Source organism: Pseudorca crassidens, chromosome 10 (assembly GCF_039906515.1).
Source record: "Pseudorca crassidens isolate mPseCra1 chromosome 10, mPseCra1.hap1, whole genome shotgun sequence".
Lineage (NCBI taxonomy): Eukaryota > Metazoa > Chordata > Mammalia > Artiodactyla > Delphinidae > Pseudorca > Pseudorca crassidens.
This window is the reverse complement of record NC_090305.1, coordinates 69,077,267-69,097,474: the sequence shown is the minus strand read 5'-3', so window position 1 is coordinate 69,097,474 and position 20,208 is coordinate 69,077,267. Positions and strand designations below refer to the sequence as shown.

Here is a 20,208-nt window from a genome sequence, read left to right as displayed (position 1 = left end):
GGGGAGGGGAGAGGCCGGGAGTTAGGTTCACAGGTAGTGAGTGGTCTGTGCTCAGTGCCATGCGGATTGCTTGGGCTGAGAGTACAGTTCATCCCTGCCACAGGGTGTTCCTTGATGGTGTGGCAAGGTCCTCTGGACTCCAGAAATCCATGTGGGTGGTGGGTACTGTGCTGGGCGTGTGCCGAGGAATAACCTCTGGTCTATGTTCTCACAAGTCCTGTTGAACAAGGAGCCCTTATCTTAATTTAGGCGTAGACCTGGAACCCACCAAGTGCCATCCACCATAGGGAGAGACCTTTGGGCTTCCCTGGGTTGGGGAGTGGATGCAGGGTGGGCATTACACAAAGATTCTAGCCTGCCCTTTGTGTTGATTCCTCTTTCCTGTAAACAACACCTTTGTTTTCCACATAGGCCCCAAGGACTTTACTGTGGGTCTACTTCAGGTGGAACAGATCAGCTTTATATTATGGGGCTCTGTACAAGGTTTTTTTCTGGGGAGACGGGAGTAACACTGCTAAAAATAATTAATCATGAAAACTCCTAGGAATACTTGTTCCAGCCCAGATCAGCCCAGGTGAACTCACCAGGTATGCTGCTCTTTCTCAGAGAGGACCCCAAAGATAACTTCTCTGATGTGGGAATAAGAAAAAGGTTTGTTAGCCACTCATCTATGAAGCATCTGGGCCTCCAAAATTCCAACCCTACTGCAGTCCCGAGGAAAAACTTGATCCTCCTGAGAGCTAGGAACTAAAGTCAGGATACTGACCCTGCCACCTCTAAACTTAGGGATCATCAAGCTTTGCTTGTATAGAGCCAGAGTGAGCTTGAGGTGTCTGGACCTTGTCCATCTTTCTAGGACCACTCAGAGCGGAAGGCTGAGAGGGTGGAGCGTTCTTTTGGTCTGGGAACTATGGGCTTCCACCATATGGTCGAGCACTGTCCAGAGGCCAGGGGACCCGCTCTCCATCGGGACCGTCGTCCCATTCCCCTACGGCCGTGGTCTTCTCGACTCCCCCGAAGTGCAGAGGAGGCTACGCCGAGAGAACAAGGCTGAGAAGCCCGTGCCCAGCGCACCTGGCACCAGCTCTGGCTTGGGACCATAACTCCCAGTCTTGCCCCAGAAAGGGGCCCGGCCGGCGGCGCAGCTGCTCTTCGTGCCAATCCAACGCTGCGCTCCTGCGGTACCGGCTGCCTTCCCGCGAGCCGCCTGAGAATTACCGCTAACAATTTCAGGCCCGCGCTCGGCCCCAGGATTCTTTACGGCCGGTGGGCCGCTAAGCCCCGCCCCTGAGGGTTCGTCCAATCCGGACCCAACCTTCAGTCCGCGCTTTCACGTGCCTTGTCGCCACTTCCGATCCGCTCCCGGAAGTTGCGCTCGGGAGGCAAATTTGAAGCAAGCTGAGACGCGGAAGCACGGCCAAGAAGCTGAACCCGTCGCGTTTTCCTTGGCTACCTTGGCCACTTGAGACCAGTCGTCATGCCTATCCGTGCTCTGTGTACCATTTGCTCTGACTTCTTCGATCACTCCCGCGACGTGGCCGCCATTCACTGCGGCCACATCTTCCACTTGCAGTGGTGAGTGACTGCTCTGTTGGAGCTGGGCGCTTCCCCCCGTACGGCTACAGGACTGTGGGGTGTCGGGCCTCCGGGCGACCCAGAGCCCAGACTGGTGATGAGGACGGCATTAGACGGAGCCCCACGAGAGGTCCTGACCTGGGCAGAGGCGGGTTATGGCAGGCTTCCCGGAGGAGGTGACAGCTGAGCTGAGGTCGGGGGTACAGGATTGGTTTAATGAAGACAGAGTAGGGGTTTCTTTGATCGACTTGCAAAGAGATGTGATTTCAAAATTAGCACCCCGGGCAGAAATGAACTTTCACCACATTAGCGAGCCCTTTTGTTTCTTCGAGACCTAGTAGACTGCTGGCTACCCGATTTCTTGTGGTTTGTTTGATGGTTTGGAATGATTCTGTCCAGAGTCATCTCGTTGGTCAGACACTTCAGTGTATTCACTGACCTCAGCAAACCCAAGTTAACATCGAAGGGTAAGGAGGTGCTTTCTAATCAAGCCGTTCTGTTGAGTGTGCAGCTAGTGGGGAGATTCCTCTAGCAGCTGTGAACAGGCTGATTCCGAGCTCCTTTTTTAATTGTGGTGAAATATGTGTAACATAAAATTAACCATTTTTTCATTTTTTTACTATACACTATTTTATTATAGTAAAAAATATATAAGATAACATTTAACATTTTAACCTTTTAAAAACTTTTGCAAAAGTTTACGTAACAAAAAAGTTTAGTATGAAAATGTACACAACCTGATTTTTATATCATTGTAAAACAGGCCCTTTGGAAAGGGAACACGTGGAAACAATTGATTTCTTTGGTGAACACAGCCATTGTTTATACTCGTTCCAAAACTTTTAACATGCTACTATTTCTTCATATTACCACCATTTCAGTATTGTTCTGTTGCCCAGTAGTTGCCATCTCCACACATTCACCTGTCACAAGATTCATAAAGGGATCAAATTCCTGCAATATTCCTTGGACGTGTCTGCCACCATTTAATTTCAATGATAACTTCTTCATAAAATTTTAAAATTTATCAGAAGCGTGTTTACTCAGTGAGCTCAAAGATGCCTTGCATTTTAACCTTTTTTTTTTTTTTTTTTCCGGTACGCGGGCCTCTCACTGCTGTGGCCTCTCCCCCCGCGGAGCACAGGCTCCGGACGCGCAGGCTCAGCGGCCATGGCTCACGGGCCCTGCCGCTTCGCGGCACGTGGGATCCTCCCAGACCGGGGCACGAACCCGCGTCCCCTGCATCGGCAGGTGGACTCTCAACCACTGCGCCACCAGGGAAGCCCTTTAACCATTTTTAAGTGTACAATTCAGTGGCATTAAGTACATTCACAACGTTGTGTAAGCATCACCACTATCTATTTCCAAAACATTTCCATCATTCCAAACAGAGCACTGTATCCATTAAACAATAACTTTCCATTCTCCCCTTCCCACAGCCCATGGAAACCTCTATTTTACTTTCTGTCTCCTTGAATTTTTCTATTCTAGCTACCTCATATAAGTGGAATTGCACATTTGATTCTTTCGAGTCTGGCTTATTTCACTAAGCGTAACGTTTTCAAGGTTCATCCATGTTGTAACATGTTTCAGAATTTCATTTTTATGACTAAGTAGTATTCATTGTATGAAAATACCTCATTTTGTTTATCCCTTTATCTGTTAATAGACATTGGGTTGTTTCCATGTTTCAGCTACTGTGAGTAATGTTACTATGAACATTGGTGTACAAGTATCTGTTCACATTCCTGCTTTCATTTCTTTTGGGTTATCCCCAGAGGTGGAATAGCTGGATCATACAGTAATTCTATATTTAATTTTTTGGGAAGCTGCCTTACTGTTTTCCACATCAGCTGCACCATTTTACATCCCCAGCAACAATGCACAAGGGTTGCAGTTCCTCCACATCCTTGCCAAAACTTATTTTCTGTTTTGTTTTTTTTCCATAATAGCCATCCTAATGGGTGTCTTCTCTTTTATTCTGTGTGTTTAAAGCTATCAGATTCCCTCTTAGCACTGCTTTTGCTGTATTACACAGTTTTGGTATGTTTTCATTTTCATTAATCTCATGGTATTTCTAATTTCCCTTGTGATTTCTTCTTTGACCCATTGGTTGTCTAAGAGTGTGTTGTTTAATTTCCACACATTTGTTCATTTTTCTTCTGTTACTGATTTTTAGTTTCATTCTATTTTGATCAGAAAAGATACTTCGTGTGATTTCAGCCTTTTAAAATTTAAGACTTGTTTTGTGGCCCAACATATGACCTTCCTAGAGAATGTTCCATGTGCACTTGAGAAAAATGTGTGTTCTGCTGTTGTTGGGGGGAGTATATGTCTGTTAGGTCTATTTGGTTTAAAGAGTTGTTCAAGTCCTCTATTTCCATATTAATTATCTGTATGATTGTTCTATCCATTATTGAAATTGTGGGGTACTGACATCTCCAACTTTTTAAATAATTTTTTTTAAACTTTATTTTTTTGGCTGCATTGGGTCTCCGTGGCTGCGTTCGGACTTTCTCTAGTTGTGGCGAGCGGAGGGCTACTCTTCTTTGCGGTGTGGTGCACGGGCTTCAGTAGTTGTGGCTTGTGGGCTCTAGAGTGCAGGCTCAGTAGTTGTGGCACACGGGCTTAGTTGCTCCACAGCATGTGGGATCTTCCCGGACCAGGGATTGAACCCTTGTCCCCTGCACTGGAAGGTGGATTCTTAACCATTGAGCCACCAGGGAAGTCCCAACACCTCCAGCTTTTATTGGGGAACTTTTTGTTTCTCCCTTCAATTCTGTACAATTTTCTTCCACGTATATATTTCATATGTATTTTGTTAGGTGCATATATGTTTATAATTGTTATGTCTTGTTGGATTGAACCTTTTATCAATATGTAAAGTCGTTCTTTGTCTCTTGTAAACATTTTTGACTTAAAGTCTATTTTGTCTGACGATAATATAGTTACCTCAATTCTCTTTTTGTTACTATTTTTAATCTGCTTGAGAATCATAGGTTTCTTTAACTTGTGGAACAATTTCTTTAATCAGTTCTGGGAAATTATCAGCCATTATCTCTTCATGTATTGCCTCTATTCCATTATCTCTTTTCTTTCTATGTTAGTTTTTCATTTCTGCTATAACAAATTAACAACTAACTTAGTGGCTTAAGAAAACACAGATTTATTATTTTATAATTCTGGAGGTCAGAAGTCCAAAATGAGTCTTGCTTGGTTAAAATCAAGATGGAAGTGGAGCTGTGCCTTCTTTGGCTCATGGCCCATTTCTCCATCTTCAGAGTCAGCAGTGTTACATCTTCAGCTTTCTGTATGACTCCAATACTCCTGTTGCACTTACAGGGACCCTTGTGGTTACATGGGACACACCTGGATAATCTCTCCATCTCCTTAACTTAATCACATCTGCAAAATTACTCTTGTCATATAAGGTAACATACTCATAGGTTTCAGAAATTAGGACGTACACTTTTTGAGGGGAGGACACTATTCTACCTAACACTTTCTTTCTGGAATTCCTAGTTATATGTATGCTACACCTTATCACAGTATCTTTTATATCTCTTATCATTTCTCATATATTTTCCATCTTTCTAATTCTCGGTGTTTCCTCTGACCTATCTATCAATATACCAGTTCTTCAACTGTGTCTAAACTGCTATTAAACTCATCCATTGAATTCTTAATTTTGGCCATTTTTTCAGTTTTAGAATTTCTGTTTGGTCCTTATTAAATTCTGATATGTCACCTTTTATTTTCGAATTCTCTGCTGATATTTTCTTTCTTTAATTTTTTTTTTTTTTGCGGTACACGAGCTTCTCACTGTTGTGGCCTCTCCCGTTACGGAGCACAGGCTCCAGATGCGCAGGCTCAGCGGCCATGGCTCACGGGCCCAGCCGCTCCGCGGCATGTGTGATCTTCCCGGACCGGGGCACGAACTCGTGTCCCCTGCATCGGTAGGTGGACTCTCAACCACTGCGCCACCAGGGAAGCCCTTTTTTTTTCTTTAATTTTAAAAAAGTTTTTATTTATTTATGGCTGCACTGGGTCTTCGTTGATGCGTGTGGGCTTTCTCTAGTTGTGGCGAGCGGGGGCTACTCTTTGTTGCGGTGCGCGGGCTTCTCATTGCAGTGGCTTCTCTTGTTGTGGAGCACTGGTTCTAGGCGCACGGGCCTCAGTAGTTGTGGCTCGCGGGCTCTAGAGCGCAGGCTCAGTAGTTGTGGTGCACGAGCTTAGTTGTTCCACGGCATGTGGGATCTTCCCGGACCAGGGATCGAACCCGTGTCCCCTGCATTGGCAGGTGGATTCTTATCCACTGCACCACCAGGGAAGCCCTCTGCTGATATTTTCAATCTTAATTTTTATTTATTCAGCATAATGTGTTTATTATGGTCTGTGAAAATCCGAATATCTTAAGTCTTTGTGGATATGTTCTGGTTGGCACTATGTAGTGCTTTTTTCCTTGTATAACTGTTTACTTAAAAAAAAAATTATTGAAATACATTACAGGGACTTCCCTGGTGGTGCAGTGGTTAAGAATCCGCCTGCCAATGCAGGGGACATGGGTTCCATCCCTGGTCGGGGAAGATCCCACGTGCCGTGCCGGAGCCACTAAGCCTGTGCACCACAACTACTGAAACTGCACTCTGGAGCCCACAAGCCACAACTACTGAGCCCACGTGCCACAACTACTGAAGCCCACATGCGTCTAGAGCCCGTGCTCCGCAACAAGAGAAGCCACCACAATGAGAAGCCCGCACACTGCAATGAAGAGTAGCCCCTGCTCGCTGCAACTAGAGAAAGCCCATGCGCAGCAACAAAGACCCAATGCAGCCAAAAATAAATAAATAAATAAATTTTTAAAAAAGAAATGTTACATAAAAGTACAAATATAGGGCTTCCCTGGTGGCGCAGTGGTTGAGAGTCCGCCTGCCGATGCAGGGGACACGGGTTCGTGCCCCGGTCCGGGAAGATCCCACATGCCATGGAGCGGCTGGGCCCGTGAGCCATGGCCGCTGGGCCTGTGCGTCCGGAGCCTGTGCTCCGCAACGGGAGAGGCCACAGCGGTGAGAGGCCTGCGTACAGCAAAAAAAAAAAGAAAAAAAGAAAAAAAAAAGTACAAATATAGGGGCTTCCCTGGTGGCACAGTGGTTAAGAATCCGCCTGCCAATTCAGGGGACACGGGTTCGAGCCCTGGTCCAGGAAGATCCCACATGCCGCGGAGCACCTAAGCCTGTGCGCCACAACTACTGAGCCTGCGCTCCAGAGCCCGTGAGCCACAACTCCTGAAGCCCGGGCGTCTAGAGCCCATGCTCTGCAACAAGAGGAGCCACCGCAATGAGAAGCCCACGCATAGCAACAAAGACACAACACAGCCAAAAATAAATCAATAAAATAAATAAATAAAACCTTTAAAAGTACAAATATAATAAGTGTGTAGCTTGCAGAATTTTCACAAACTGAACACGCCCTTGCAACCAGAATTCAGAACAAGAAACTAGACATCAGCACTCCAGAAACCTCCTCCTGAGACAGGCTGGGACCTGGGACACTGCCAGAGTGCTTGCACTTGCACCTAGACAAACCTCTCCTCAAGCAACAGAATACAGAGAAACTATAGGGGACTAAAAATAAGTACATGTGTGCAGCAGCTGGGGCAAATTACAAACAAAAAATACAAAAAGGCCAAAACCCAGCTGTCGCTTCTGAAATGCCTGGAGCAAAAGCAGGGTACTGTGCATGACCCCTGCACATAGCACCAAAGGGGTGGGCAGACTACCTAAGCCACCCCTGTGGCTCAATCTGCCAACCCACCCCTACACTCACCCCATTTAAGGAGCCAGCTCCCCCCCCCCCCGCCCCACAGTGAGCAAGCAAGGGCACCTGTTGCTTGTTTTTGCTCCCTGAGGTGCAGCACAAGTCCCAATAAAGCCTTGCCTGAATTTCTCCTCTGGCATCTTATCAGTTTCTATTGATTAAAGAGTCCAACGACCCAGGTTGGTGCACTCTTTCAGTTACTCCCACCTGCCCGCCTTTCCGCCACACATAAGGATAGCCACTGTCTTGACTTCCAGCAAAATAGATGAGTTTTGCCTACTTTTTTACTTTATGTAAATGGAGTTATACACAATATACCTTTTTTTGTATCTGGCTTCTCTTCCTCAATGTTATATTTATGTAATTCATCCATAATTTGTTCTTAGTTGTAGACTCATTCGTTCTCATTGCTGTGTAGTATTCCATTATGCATTGTTAGCTTTGTATTATATGTATTTGAAAAATTATTTATAGAAAAAAAATTGAGGCCTAGGATTATGGTATCATCTTCCTGAAAAGATTCTGTTTCTCCCTGGTTCCTGGGGGTGGGATTGTTTACCAGTAGGAGACTACGTTTTGTTTTTGTTTCTTTTTGACTACGCTGCATAGCTTGTGGGATCTTAGTTCCCCCACCAGGGATTGAACCTGGGCCCTTGGCAAAAGCACGGAGTCCTAACCCCTGGACTGCCAGGGAATTCCCTAGCAGGAGACTATTTTAATTAAAATTTAAAGCAGATGGTGCATAGCTGGGCTGTGTTTTGCTTTTACTGCTACTTGCTTTTACCTCTAGTTTATCCTTACTTTGAAAGTGTACCCCTTTGGAGCCCTAGCTCACATGGGGGTATTATTACAACCCCCATCTCTGAGGGAGTCTGGCTTTGACTGTTGCTCCCCCATGCCCTGCTCCAAGCCTAGAAAGTTGACAAAATTGCAGCTCAGGGGTAGGGAAATCTAAGCCAACAGGGCCCAAAAAAGGGCCAGTTGGTTGGAGTGCTTGTACCAGTCAGGCCTTGTGGGATATACCGTCATGGCCTGTGGTGCTGCCCTCCTGGGTAGGCAGGCATTGGGTCGAGGAGGAGCAGGACAGGCGCTGTTCTGGTCGGGGTGGCTACCTGGCCTGTATGTCTCGCTCCAAGCCATGGCTCACAAGTCTGTTTTTCTGTTTCTCATTCCAGCCTAATTCAGTGGTTCGAGACAGCACCAAGTCGGACCTGCCCGCAGTGCCGAATCCAGGTGAGGGTGGTAGGATGAAAACACCTCAGCTAAAGACAGCTCCTTGCCAGGGAGCAGGAATGAGGAAAGATCTCTGAAGCTAAGCAATGTCTTTGACCTATTTGGACCCTCGTGGTTTGAGGCTGGTCGAGCCTCACTTGTGCTTTTGAGCGGCTCGGGAGGCCTCTTTGTACCCAAAGATAGCAGACGGATGGACTCATTGCCTGGGCCAATCTTCACCTGGGTAGATTTGGTCTCCTTCCCTGCCTTTCCCCTGCAATGCCCAGCACCTAGAGTTGGGGTTTCTTTTGAACAGTTACCACATGGGTCTGCAGTGACATGACTTCAGTAACCACCAAGCTAGTGGCACCAGCTTGGGCCACCTACAGGGTTACAGAGGTCCTCTCACTCCAAGGGATGTGCTGTGAAAGGTTAGGCCTGAGATGGGCTAGGCTGAATGTACACCCTTATCCTTGCCCATGACCCAGCTGTGCAGTCATACTGTATCTTGTTCTTTCATTCAGGTCGGTAAAAGAACCATTATCAATAAGCTCTTCTTTGACCTTGCCCAGGAGGAGGAGAGTGTCTTAGATGCAGAATTCTTAAAGGTACCCAGAATTTATCTCATTCTACTGAACCCCAAGCCCTCTGAGAGTTCACTTTCTGCTCCTACCCAGGGAGAGTACCTCGAGTATGGAGATGGAGTTCTGGAGGGAAGACTTGGTAGAGATTTCAAGGCAGAGGCTGAGAGAGCAGAGGACAAGTGATGATGCTACAGTCATTGGAGAAATACGCTGTTAGCGGGGAGGGGAGCCACTTGACTGTGAGCCCTCCCCTGGGGATTTCAGAGCAATTCTGACCATAGTTCAGAGTGCCTCTCCTGAAGTTCCCCCACCTCGCAAAGGGTCTACAACCATCTTTTCAGTCCTCAGCCAGGGAATATGTGTGAACCTACTGTTCACAAACCTGCCTGTGCTTCAAAACTGCCTGGGGAACTTGGTATATATCCAGGTGCCTGAGTCTTTCTCAGAGGAGGAATGGAGGGTAGAGCCCCTGGAATCAAGATATGCAGCCAGGATAGAAACCCACACTGCAGGGGAGGATGGGTGGCTTCCCTCCTACACTTATACTGCTTCCCCTCCAAGTGTAAAGTTTAGCTTTCTTTGTGTACAAAGGGATTGGATTGGCAGAAACCTCTCAAATAAGTGGGATTGGGATTTGCAAGTGAACCTGGACTCTGAGGGTTAATTTGCTGGGCATCTGTCAGATCAGGATTCATTTGGCCCTGGTCCCAGGGTGCTGTGATGTCCTTGGAACCTCACTGCTTCAAGAACGTGGAACTTTTATGCCTAAAGCTAACATGTTCATCGTCATGGTAACTGCTCCCAGTTTTAAGCCGTGTCCTCCCTGTGATAAAGGCAACAAAGGCAGCTTCATTTCTTTCTGGCCTTCTGAGCCAGATCTAGGAGACAGGGAGGCAAAATCTTGAGTAGTTTGGAGCAAGGGCTTGGAAGGCACCCTGCTTGGGTGTGGAAGGAGCCAGGGGACTAGCGGTAGCTTTGGGCTGGCAGCCGTTCTCAGGTAGCCCGTGTGTGCCCTTCTCTGCCCACCGCTTCCACCCCAGATGTCCGGCCTATTTGACCAGCTCAGCCACCAACAGTTCCTGCCCCAGAGTCCTGGGTAGAGAGTTTGACAACAGGGACTTATCCACGCACTGGGGCTAGGCCTTAGTATTGGTCACATGTGATATTCTGAGCCTTTTTTTTTTTTCTAAACTTATTTTATTTTATTTATTTTTTATTTTTGGCTGCGTTGGGTCTTTGTTGCTGCGTGAGGGCTTTTCTGTAGTTGCATTGAGCGGGGGCTACTCTTCGTTGCGGTGCACGGGCTTCTCATTGCAGTGGCTTCTCTTGTTGCGGAGCACAGGCTCTAGGCGCATGGGCATCAGTAGTTGTGGCTTGCGGGCTCTAGAGCGCAGGCTCAGTAGTCGTGGCTTGCCGGTTCTAGAGCACAGGCTCAGTAGTTGTGGTGCAAAGGGCTTAGTTGCTCCACAGCATGTGGGATCATCCCGGACCAGGGCTCGCACCTGTGTCCCCTGCATTGACAGGCAGATTCTTAGCCACTGTGCCACCAGGGAAGCCCGATATTCTGAGTCTTGCGTTGACCTGGGGAGGGTAATCTGGAGGAGGATTTTTCTGGATTGCATCGAGCTACCACCATGAACCCTAGGCCAAGCCTTTCAGGTCTGCCGAACCTGGTTTTCCTGCTTATGGAGTAGGCATGTCTCTTGCCCACAGGGGTGTTGAGTACATGGGACTCCTGAATGGGAGCTGGGCTCAGTTCTGCTTCAGCCTCTCAGTGGTTCTGTAGCAGTGGCTTCGGAACATAGGCACGCACTTTGAGAGGCCCATTTGACCCTCACAACAGTCTGGTTAGAGCCTAGCGCAGGTGAGGTTTCATCCAGGGGTGCAAAGTTGTCCTGGTTCACCTACCTGTTGGATTCTGGGGCTGGAAGATTCATGGTGCACAGAGCCAGCTTAGAGCTTGGAGAGGGGCAGACCATGAAGCAGGCAGGACCCAGGGTGGAGGGAAGCAGTGGTGGCCCAAGGTGCTTGGACATCCCAATTCTGTGTCCCCAGTGAGTGCAGCTAATGCCAGAGAGGGTCAAGGCCAGCACAGGCCCAAGGAAGCGATGGAAGCCTCTGCCATGAGACTGACTGCACAGGCGCAGCTCCACTTCTTTTGCCGCTTTTATGCCTCTTTTCCTGTCCTAGGGTCTTGTACCTGAGATTATTTTCGTCCATTTTACCTACTTTTTAAAAAGGCACACAGAGATAAAGCAAGGTTTCTCTCTACATTGTTGACTTAGCTTGGCCTTGAGGTGTGCAGGGTTCATGCTTCCCTGGGCCCATAGGCCTCCTTGTCCCCTCCTGGGGCTCCCCACAAGCCTTATGGGAGGCTGAGTGGAGGCCAGCTCTGATGCCTTCTTGCTGCTTATTGTGGATATTGCCTTGCAGAATGAACTGGATAATACCAGAGCTCTGCTTTCCCAGAAAGGTGAGTTCCCAAGGGGCCCTGGGAAGCCCCTGACTTGGGTAGTGGAGGGAGAGGCCCTGGGAGGAAGGCCTCCAACCTTCTGGCAGAGCCAGGGACTCTCCCTGCTTCATATGTCCAAGAGTCCTATCAGCTCTTGTGATTGGCAGAAAAGGAAAGGAAAGGGAGGTGACTGAAGCTGTCCACCTAGATCAGGTGAGCCTCTTCTCTTTGTCTGAGGCTGCTTGCCTAGGACCCGGGCTGGGAGGGGGCTATCTGATAGGACAAAATATTTGTAGGTGAGGGTTCCACTGCCAAATTTGGCAGGAACTTGTTTGAGTTCTGGGATGATGAATTAACTAGACCCACAGGAGCACAGAGCAGTGAAATCTTTACTCAAGTAGTTCCAAGCATCAGAAAGAGGGTCTCATCCCCTGAAGGAAGAGACTCTGGCTGGGTGTCCCTGGTTTGGTGTCTGCCAGAGAGAGAAGCGGGCCACCCAACTTTCTGGCCTGAGACTTGTTCCTCACCTGGCTCTGGGGTGGTGTGCTGGAGCCCAAGGGCCCATGTTCTCATACTGCAGTGTGGACGGGCCTCTCCTCTCCCTCTATCCCCCACCCTTGCTCCAGAGAAGGAAAAACGAGACGGCCAGCTTATCATTGACACTCTGCGGGACACGCTGGAAGAACGCAACGCCACTGTTGAATCCCTGCAGAAGGCCTTAGACAAGGCTGAGATGCTGTGCTCCACCCTCAAGGTGGGTCCCCAGGCCTTGTGGACACAGATTGCTGGGGAGATATAGTTTTAGTCCTGGACTCATCACTCTGGGCTTGTCTTTTGGTTCTGCCTTGGTCAATACCTTGGTTTGTGCAATTGTAAAATGGAGGCAAATCCCATCTTCCCCAGGCTTCCCATGCTGTACCCATCCAGCCCATGAGAAAAGGGTCGTATTGCCTGCACTTATGGATTTGGTACTAGGTAGTTTCGAGAGGTGAGGCCTGCCCAGTGCTTCATGGAGGGGCTGCTCAGCCAAGACGTCAGTGAGGCTGGGCCGTGCTTCCAAAAGTGGTTTGTACTCCACTGACAAAGCCAGCCTGAAGAACCTTCCATTAGCACTCTAGTTCTTTGCTGGGCTGCTCTCTGGAGCCAGATCAAACAGCATCCCAGGGAGGAGCAGGGGGCCTTTGAAGTCGGCTGTGCTGAGCTGACCGGGCAGATCAAAGCCTGCAGAGCAAGTGGCTCTAGACCCAAATGAATATTGTGTCAGCCTAGGTTGGTGAGCCTCTTGCTCTCCGAGGGGCATGAGGTGATTGACTTGAATCCACAATTGATATTCTGGCCTCGTAGGAAGGAGCAGTCCTTGCTGGATGCCATTTGAAAGGGAAAGGGAGCCATCCTTGTGAACAGATAGAGCCCCAGGGTGTTCATTGTTTCTGTCTCTGCTTCGTGGCTGGCCTGGATCACGTGGCCTGGCCAGTGGGAAGGAAGGAGTGAACCAGCACCTGGCTGTAGAGCAGGAGTCTGCTGGCAGTCCCAGGTCAGAGATGAAGTGGCCAGGTACTGAGGGCAGCCTGGCCAGCTGCCTCTGGCTCAGCTCTCCTACCCCAGCAACTGTCCATAGGTCTAGCTGGTGGATAGCGCAGCCTGGATTTGTGCTCCAGGCTTCTTCAGCTTCCTACACAGCAGGCCACAGGACCCTGGCAGCCCCCAGCAGGCCTATAGATCCTGGGAGTGGGCTGTGCCTATGGTAAGACCTATCTCAGGAGGAAGCAAACAGGGAGGTGAGGAAGCAGCTGGCCTAGGGCCTCTTAGCAGAAAAAGCATAAGCCAGAGTGGGGCCCAGGAGCCTTACCTCCTGGGGGTTGGAGCATATGCTTATCAGCATTTTCAAAAGCATACAGTTCTAGGGTAGTGTTCTCCCAGTGACTTTAGCCTTGGCCCCAGGAGCTTCCAAGCAACAGATATGTAGGGGTACGTTTGCTCTTCAGAAGCAGATGAAGTACTTGGAACAGCAGCAGGATGAGACCAAACAAGCACGGGAGGAGGCCCGCCGGCTCCGGAACAAGATGAAGACCATGGAGCGGTGAGCTTGGATCTGGGGCCTGCCCTGTGCCCTTGCATCTAGGGCCCTCTGGGGCACAGCTCTCAGGACTTCAGCAGGGGCTGGCTCACCTCTGTAGCTCAACTCTCCATAGGCCATGGGGGGCTCAGGCTAGCTGAGTATGGGCACAGGTCTTACTCAACCTCTATGGGCTCCTCTACTTTCCATGGGGGCTCTTGCCACACTCCTCCCTGTCCCTGTTGCCTGTGGCCAAATGACCTGGCAGGGGTTTTGTTCCAAGAACCTCTCTCTGGGGATCCCTGACCTGAGGCTCTCTGTCAACACCCCTTCTTCCTCAGCAGCATCACTGCAGCTGTGCTTAGCTCTGCTGTGGGGCCTTTCTTTGGACAGACCTGCCTGCTGAAGCATCCTAGCAGCTCAGGCTGTCACCATAGCAACGGCAGCAAAGGGAAGCAGAGCTGCACTGGGTACCTACCCATCAGCCTCCAGATTTTAAATGCCGTGGGCTGGGTGTTTTTCAGAATTGAGCTCCTACTCCAGAGTCAGCGGCCCGAGGTGGAGGAGATGATCCGCGACATGGGTGTGGGACAGTCAGCGGTGGAGCAGTTGGCTGTGTACTGCGTGTCCCTCAAGAAGTGTGTACTCTGGCCCCTCTATCCAAGCCCAGGAGCTAAGCCATGGCACCCCAGCCATGCCTCTCTGTCTGTTGCCCATCTCTTGTAAAGCACAGCAGGTGGAGTTAAGGGGCAGGCTCTGGAGCCGTGCTGCCTCAGTTTGAACCCTCACCCCTTTCACCATGTGGCCAGGAGCCAATTTCTTAACCTCTCTGATCCTCAGCTTCCTGAATGGAGATAATAATAACTTGCCTCACAGGATTTTGAGAGAATTGAGTGTGAACTATAAGTGTTATTTCTAAAGACGTTGGCACAGCTTTCTGAGCCATGAGCCCCATCATGATATCTGGAGCCTGTTTCCTATTAGCACTGTTACTGACCCTGCCTGGCTTGCATCAGAAACTCAGCTCAGATGTTTACTACAATGGGTGTGAGGTGGGAGAAAAGGGACCACTTGGCTGACAGGCATGGAGGATCCCAGATGCCTCGTGTAGGGGTCAGGTGGTGTAGGGGGCCTCGTAGTGGGGCCGGGGCTTCCTGCACACCCTCTCAAATCGCCAGTGCCTGCAGGCAGGCAGGGAACAGAGACTCACCAGCTCTCCTTGCATTGGGTGCCAGACCCTCCACAGCACCACCTGGTCCCCTCTGGGCTCAGGTGTCAGAGTAGGAATGAGAAGGGCTGAGGGCTTGGGCTGGGCTTTGTGTTTGGTTGGTGCTGTGGCTCAGTCTGACCAGCAGGTGTCTGGTGCTGACATGTCTTTCCATGGCCCCTTTGTAGAGAGTACGAGAATCTAAAAGAGGCGCGGAAGGCCTCAGGGGAGCTAGCCGACAAACTGAAGAAGGATTTGTTTTCTTCCAGAAGCAAGGTAATTCAGTGGGGAGCTGACAGTGAGGGGAGAGGTGGCTGTCCTTTTGTCATGCTCATGTGTGTCTCCTAAGCAAGGCCATGGGGCTGTTGGATGACTCACAGAGGCTGGTTTCTGATCCTTACTGGGCATTGACTCTGGCTACATGGCTTGTCCAGTTAGGGTGGTAGATCAGGCAGGTATCCCCCCAGCCTCTGCACACTTCTGTTCCTCTCTGCTCTTCTGGGTACCTCTCAGCTGGCTGGAGCACACAGGTCCCAAATGTGACAGCTGCAGGTGCCTGTTTTTTGTTCCAGGCCCAGAGTATGAGGCCTCTTGTTTGGGGGTATTTTTTGTTTTGTTTTTATTTTGTTTGTGTTTTTTGGCCACGCCGCTCGGCTTGTGGGATCTCAGTTCCCCAGCGAGAGACTGAACCTGGGCCATGGCAGTGAAAGCCTGGAATCCTAACCACTAGGCCACCAGGGAACACCCAGTAGAAGGCATCTTGGAACCTGATGCAGTCAGCACAGCAGTTTTTATTTCTGGGCATGGTGCATCCATGGGCAAGGGTGTAGGAAGTAGCCCTTGCTCCTGGGCAGCTCCAGATGGACATTGCCGGACTAAGGTCCAGCCCCATGGAGCTAGGGTCTCCCTCCCGTGTTCCCAGCTCTTCTGGACCCCGGGCTACCACGAGCTGGTGTAGCAGCAGGTGCGGGCAGGGCACATGGGCACCCCTGGGTTCATCCTTTTCTCCTTACACTTTCTTGTAGTTGCAGACAGTCTACTCTGAACTGGACCAGGCCAAGTTGGAGCTGAGGTCGGCCCAGAAGGACTTACAGAGTGCTGACAAGGAAATCGCAGTGAGGGACATCTCTGGCCAGGCGGGAACGAGGGGTGGCTTATGTGCCCTCCAAGAACAGGGCTGGCCAGTTCTGCCCGCGAAACCTTGCACCAGTCAGTGGTGGTGGCTCTGGGATCCCTGCATCCTCCTGGGTCAGGGTGGGTCAGGACATGTGCCTTGGCCCTTGGTCTGGAGCCGGGGCCTCCTCAGCAGAGGACAGAGAGCACCTGGGTCTTCCTCACAGTCTGTCCTGTGCCTACATCCTTGAGACCACCAGAGTAGGGGCTCCACCAGAGACGGGTTCTGAGGTCGGGTGGTCCTGGCTTCCTGAGCCTGATATTTGGGTTTCGGGCCTTGTTCTGTTCCCAGTGGGCTTGCCTTTCGTGTGTGGTGCTCAGTCCTTGGTAGTCCCTCTGGACTTGGTGCCTCAGCGGCTCTTTCACTCTCTTCTCTTTCCTTCCCCAAGAGCCTGAGAAAAAAGCTAACGATGCTGCAGGAAACTCTGAACCTGCCACCAGTGGACAGTGAGGCTGTCAACCGCCTGGTTTTAGAGAGGTTTGTTGACCCTCTGGGGTGGTGCAAGGGCTATAGGCTGGAAGAGCTCCCTGGTAAGGGTGTCCTCACTCTTCCTGGCTTTGTGGGAGTGGGTGGCCCATGTGGGCCTGAAGGCTGTGGACCCCCTGCCCTGGGAGATAGGCAAGATTTAGCTGGAAAGCAGCTTTGAGGTAGATTCTGGGTTCTGACAAGGAGAGGCCAGGGGAGGCCAGAAAGTACCTAGGGCTGGTCAGAGAAAGGGCAGGAGCACCAGCTCAGGGCATCCTGTTTATGGAATGGCTCACCTAATGTATCCGTCTGCCCCAGGTTCTGAAACAACCATGGAAATACTGTAACTCTCTTCTGGTTCCAGGAATATGCACATTAAAGCTGCCAGCAGAGGGAGCCAGAGGCAGAGGGATGGGTGTCCTCCTCCCCAGTGTTCCACAGAAGCCAATGGGCTGAGAGGGTCCTCAGGGCAATCTCCTGCCTAGCAGCCCTCCTGATGGTCCAGACAGAAGACACAACCCAGCAGCCCAGCCACTTTTTTTTTTTTCCCCGAGCCACGCGGCATGCAGGATCTTAGTTCCCCAGTCAGGGATTGAACCCATGCCCCCTGCATTGCTAGTGCGGATCCTTAACCACTGGACCACCAGCATAGTCCCCAGCCACTTTTTTTTTTTTGGCTGTGTTGAGTCTTCGTTGCAGTGCATGGGCCTCTCATTGTGGTGGCTTCTATTGTTGCAGACCATGGTCTCTAGGCGCGTGGGCTTCAGTAGTTATGGCACGCAGGCTCAGTAGTTGTGGCGCACAGGCTGAGTTGCTCCGCGGCATGTGGGATCTTCCCGGACCAGGGCTCGAACCCGTGTCCCCTGCATTGGCAGGCAGATTCTTAACCACTGCATCACCAGGGAAGCCCCCCAGCCACTTTTATTTCAGCCACTTTTGTTTTTATTTAACTATTTATTTATTTAGGCTGAGCAGGGTCTTAGTTGCAGCATGAGGGATCTTTAGTTGTGGCATGCAGTCTTCTTAGTTGCAGCATGCGGGCTGTTAGTTGCAGTGTGTGGACTTCTTAGTTGCGGCATGCCTGTGGGATCTAGTTCCCCGACCAGGTATCGAACCCGGGCCCCCTGCATTGGGAGTGTGGCATCTTACCCACTAGACCATCAGGGAAGTCCCTTTGAGCCACGTTTCAACGTTGGAAACTCATTATGCTCCCTCTTCCCCACATCCACTCAATTGCTAGAGCCTGCCCATCTAACTTCTGTGGTGCCTTCCTGACCCTTTTCCTTGCTCCCACCTCCGTGTGAGACTTGTGACCCATCGCCCCACTCCTCCCCCCTGTCCTGTATAGCAGCCCCAGGGCATCATGCCACTCCCTTGCCAAACATCTCCCAGGACCCTTGGCACTGGCCTCAGGCCCTCATGGAGCTGGCCTTGTGGGCTGCGGTGGATATTCAGGCTTCAGCCAAATCACACTGCCCAATGCAGCAGAACACCCCTTGCCTTCCTGCTCCTATGCCCTCCTGTGTTTCTGCTCTTCTCCACACTGAAGTGTCAGCTGCCCTGCGGAGCCTTCCCTAGTCTCCTCAGCAGAAATAAGCTCACTGTCCTCTGCACAGGTAGCACTTCTTATTCAGATGTCATCAGCTGCTAGGGTCCACAGAGGTGCTCTAGAGGCTTTCTGGAGCCTGGTCTACCCCCTGTGTACACACCCGGCTGTGAGTAGACCGGGAGCTGCCTCCTGATCTGTGTCCCCACCATCAGCTTCCTCACACACACGCTCCTTCCCCCACACCATAGTACCCGGTCAGCATCTGAGGGGGGCAGTGAATGCATGCAAGCCAGTTTCCTCTCATTCTCCTACCTTTCATTCCTCAGTCTTTCTCTTTCCTTTCATACCTCAGGTCCTCCAGTGTTTCATTTTTTTTTTTTTAATTATTTAATTTATTTATTTTTGGCTGCGTTGGGTGTTCGTTGCTGTACACGGGCTTTCTCTAGTTGCGGTGAGCGGGGGCTACTCCTTGTTGTGGTGCGCTGGCTTCTCGTTGCGGTGGCCTCTCTTGTTGTGGAGCATGGGCTCCAGGCGCGCTGGCTTCAGTAGTTGTGGCACGTGGGCTCAGTAGTTGTGGTGCACGGGCTTAGTTGCTCTGCAGCATGTGGGATCTTTCTGGACCAGGGCTTGAACCTGTGTCCCCTGCATTGGCAGGCAGATTCTTGACCACTGCGCCACAAGGGAAGCCCCTTCCAGTGTCTCTTTACAGAGCCAGGGCTGCCTGCCTGCCCCAGTTTAGGTCTGAGGGCTGTGGGAGTGTGATGGGCACATGACTCTGTGAGGTCCAGCCTGTGGCTGATTTTGACAAACTGAGCTCTGTTTCTGGTCCCTCCTACCTACTCTACACTCAGAGTCTATCGGCCCAGCCACCTTGGAAGCCCCAGGTAACATGAGGGCTCTGTCCGGAGCTTGGCAGGTATAGTACCCACCCTCAGGGAGCTGTTAGTCTCAGTGACCATCTCATGTAGATAGACCTTTAGAACCCAACCTGAGTCAAGGCAGAAAGTAAAAATCCTTTTTTTTAGGATATCACTCAAGGCTGCTGTCTGCAAGCTCCCCATCGTGCTCCCTCCACTTTCTATTCCATGGGCCTTGGTGTTTCCATGCACTTGTCATCTGTGTCTGGCGTCCACAGTAAGGGGGAGCACAAGCACAGAGGCTTCCTCTAGGTGCCCAGGGACTTTCCATTCCTGCTTTTGCTTACTTTCTTTTTATTTATTTGTTTGGTTGGTTAGTTGATTGCACTGGGTCTTAGTTGCAGCAGGCAGGCCCCTTAGTTGCAGCTTGGATGCTCCTTAGTTGCAGCACATGGGCTCCTTAGTTGCGGCAGGTGAGCTCCATCGTTGTGGCATGCGAACTCTTAGTTGCGGCACACATGTAGGATCTAGTTCCCAGACCAGGCATCGAACCTGGGCCCCCTGCATTGGGAGCTTGGAGTCTTATCCACTGCGCCACCAGGGAAGTCCCAATTTCCTTCCTTTTTAAGGCTGAATCAGCAATCGCATTTTAAATTTGCACACATTCTTTCTTGCTCGCTGAATACATCCTTGGCAAAATATGCTATACCTTGTTTTATGGTCTAGCATTTTCATTTCTGTCAGGGCCAGTGTTTGCACATCATGGCCTTTCTCTTGGACTTCCCTCTCATGCTTGGGGGTCCTTGGCTGCCTGTGGCCCTCTGAGGAGGAATAACAGAAAGGTGTCCTGGGAACCCAACCTTTATGGGCAGGGATTGGGAGAATGTGCAGTCATCTGGTATCATGTCTGAACCTAGGTGCAGAGGGATTTGCTGTCAGGTCCAGTACTGGCTGCTGTAAGATCCCGTGGATGGTTTGCAGGTGACTTTAGAAAAGGCCCTTCTCATTCTTGGCCCCAGGTAGCAGGCTCACTTCCTGGTGCTCACTCCCTGATGTAGGGAGGGGTGGCACCAAGCTCGCACCTTCCATCAGTACCCCCATTTTCAGGCTTGTTTAATGCATCTGTAAATCCAGGTCTTCCCCGCTCCTCCCTTGCATCCGTAGCCCTCTCCTGGTGGGTTCTGGCTATTGTGTAAGTCTCCTATCCCCTGGCCATGCTCTCTCCCAGATTTTTGTGGAACTCTATGGGTACTGATGATG

General features: G+C 50.5%; 1 protein-coding gene and 1 pseudogene across 1 annotated transcript in view; one reads left to right on the top strand and one right to left on the bottom strand.

Annotated features, from left to right (window-relative positions):
• The first annotated feature begins 69 nt into the window (after positions 1–69).
• The window catches only part of TRAIP (TRAF interacting protein), a 31,245-nt gene continuing 11,106 nt past the window's right edge, over positions 70–20,208 (top strand). Inside the window, exons 1-10 of the mRNA XM_067754465.1 lie at positions 70–1,575; positions 8,568–8,625; positions 9,129–9,212; positions 11,622–11,661; positions 12,267–12,394; positions 13,626–13,720; positions 14,221–14,334; positions 15,092–15,179; positions 15,929–16,018; positions 16,466–16,554. Of these exons, the coding sequence (XP_067610566.1) occupies positions 1,478–1,575; positions 8,568–8,625; positions 9,129–9,212; positions 11,622–11,661; positions 12,267–12,394; positions 13,626–13,720; positions 14,221–14,334; positions 15,092–15,179; positions 15,929–16,018; positions 16,466–16,554 (884 nt within the window). The 5' untranslated portion in view covers positions 70–1,477. The remainder of the gene's footprint in view (positions 1,576–8,567; positions 8,626–9,128; positions 9,213–11,621; positions 11,662–12,266; positions 12,395–13,625; positions 13,721–14,220; positions 14,335–15,091; positions 15,180–15,928; positions 16,019–16,465; positions 16,555–20,208) is intronic.
• On the bottom strand, positions 2,398–2,586 carry LOC137233108 (small nuclear ribonucleoprotein G pseudogene; annotated as a pseudogene).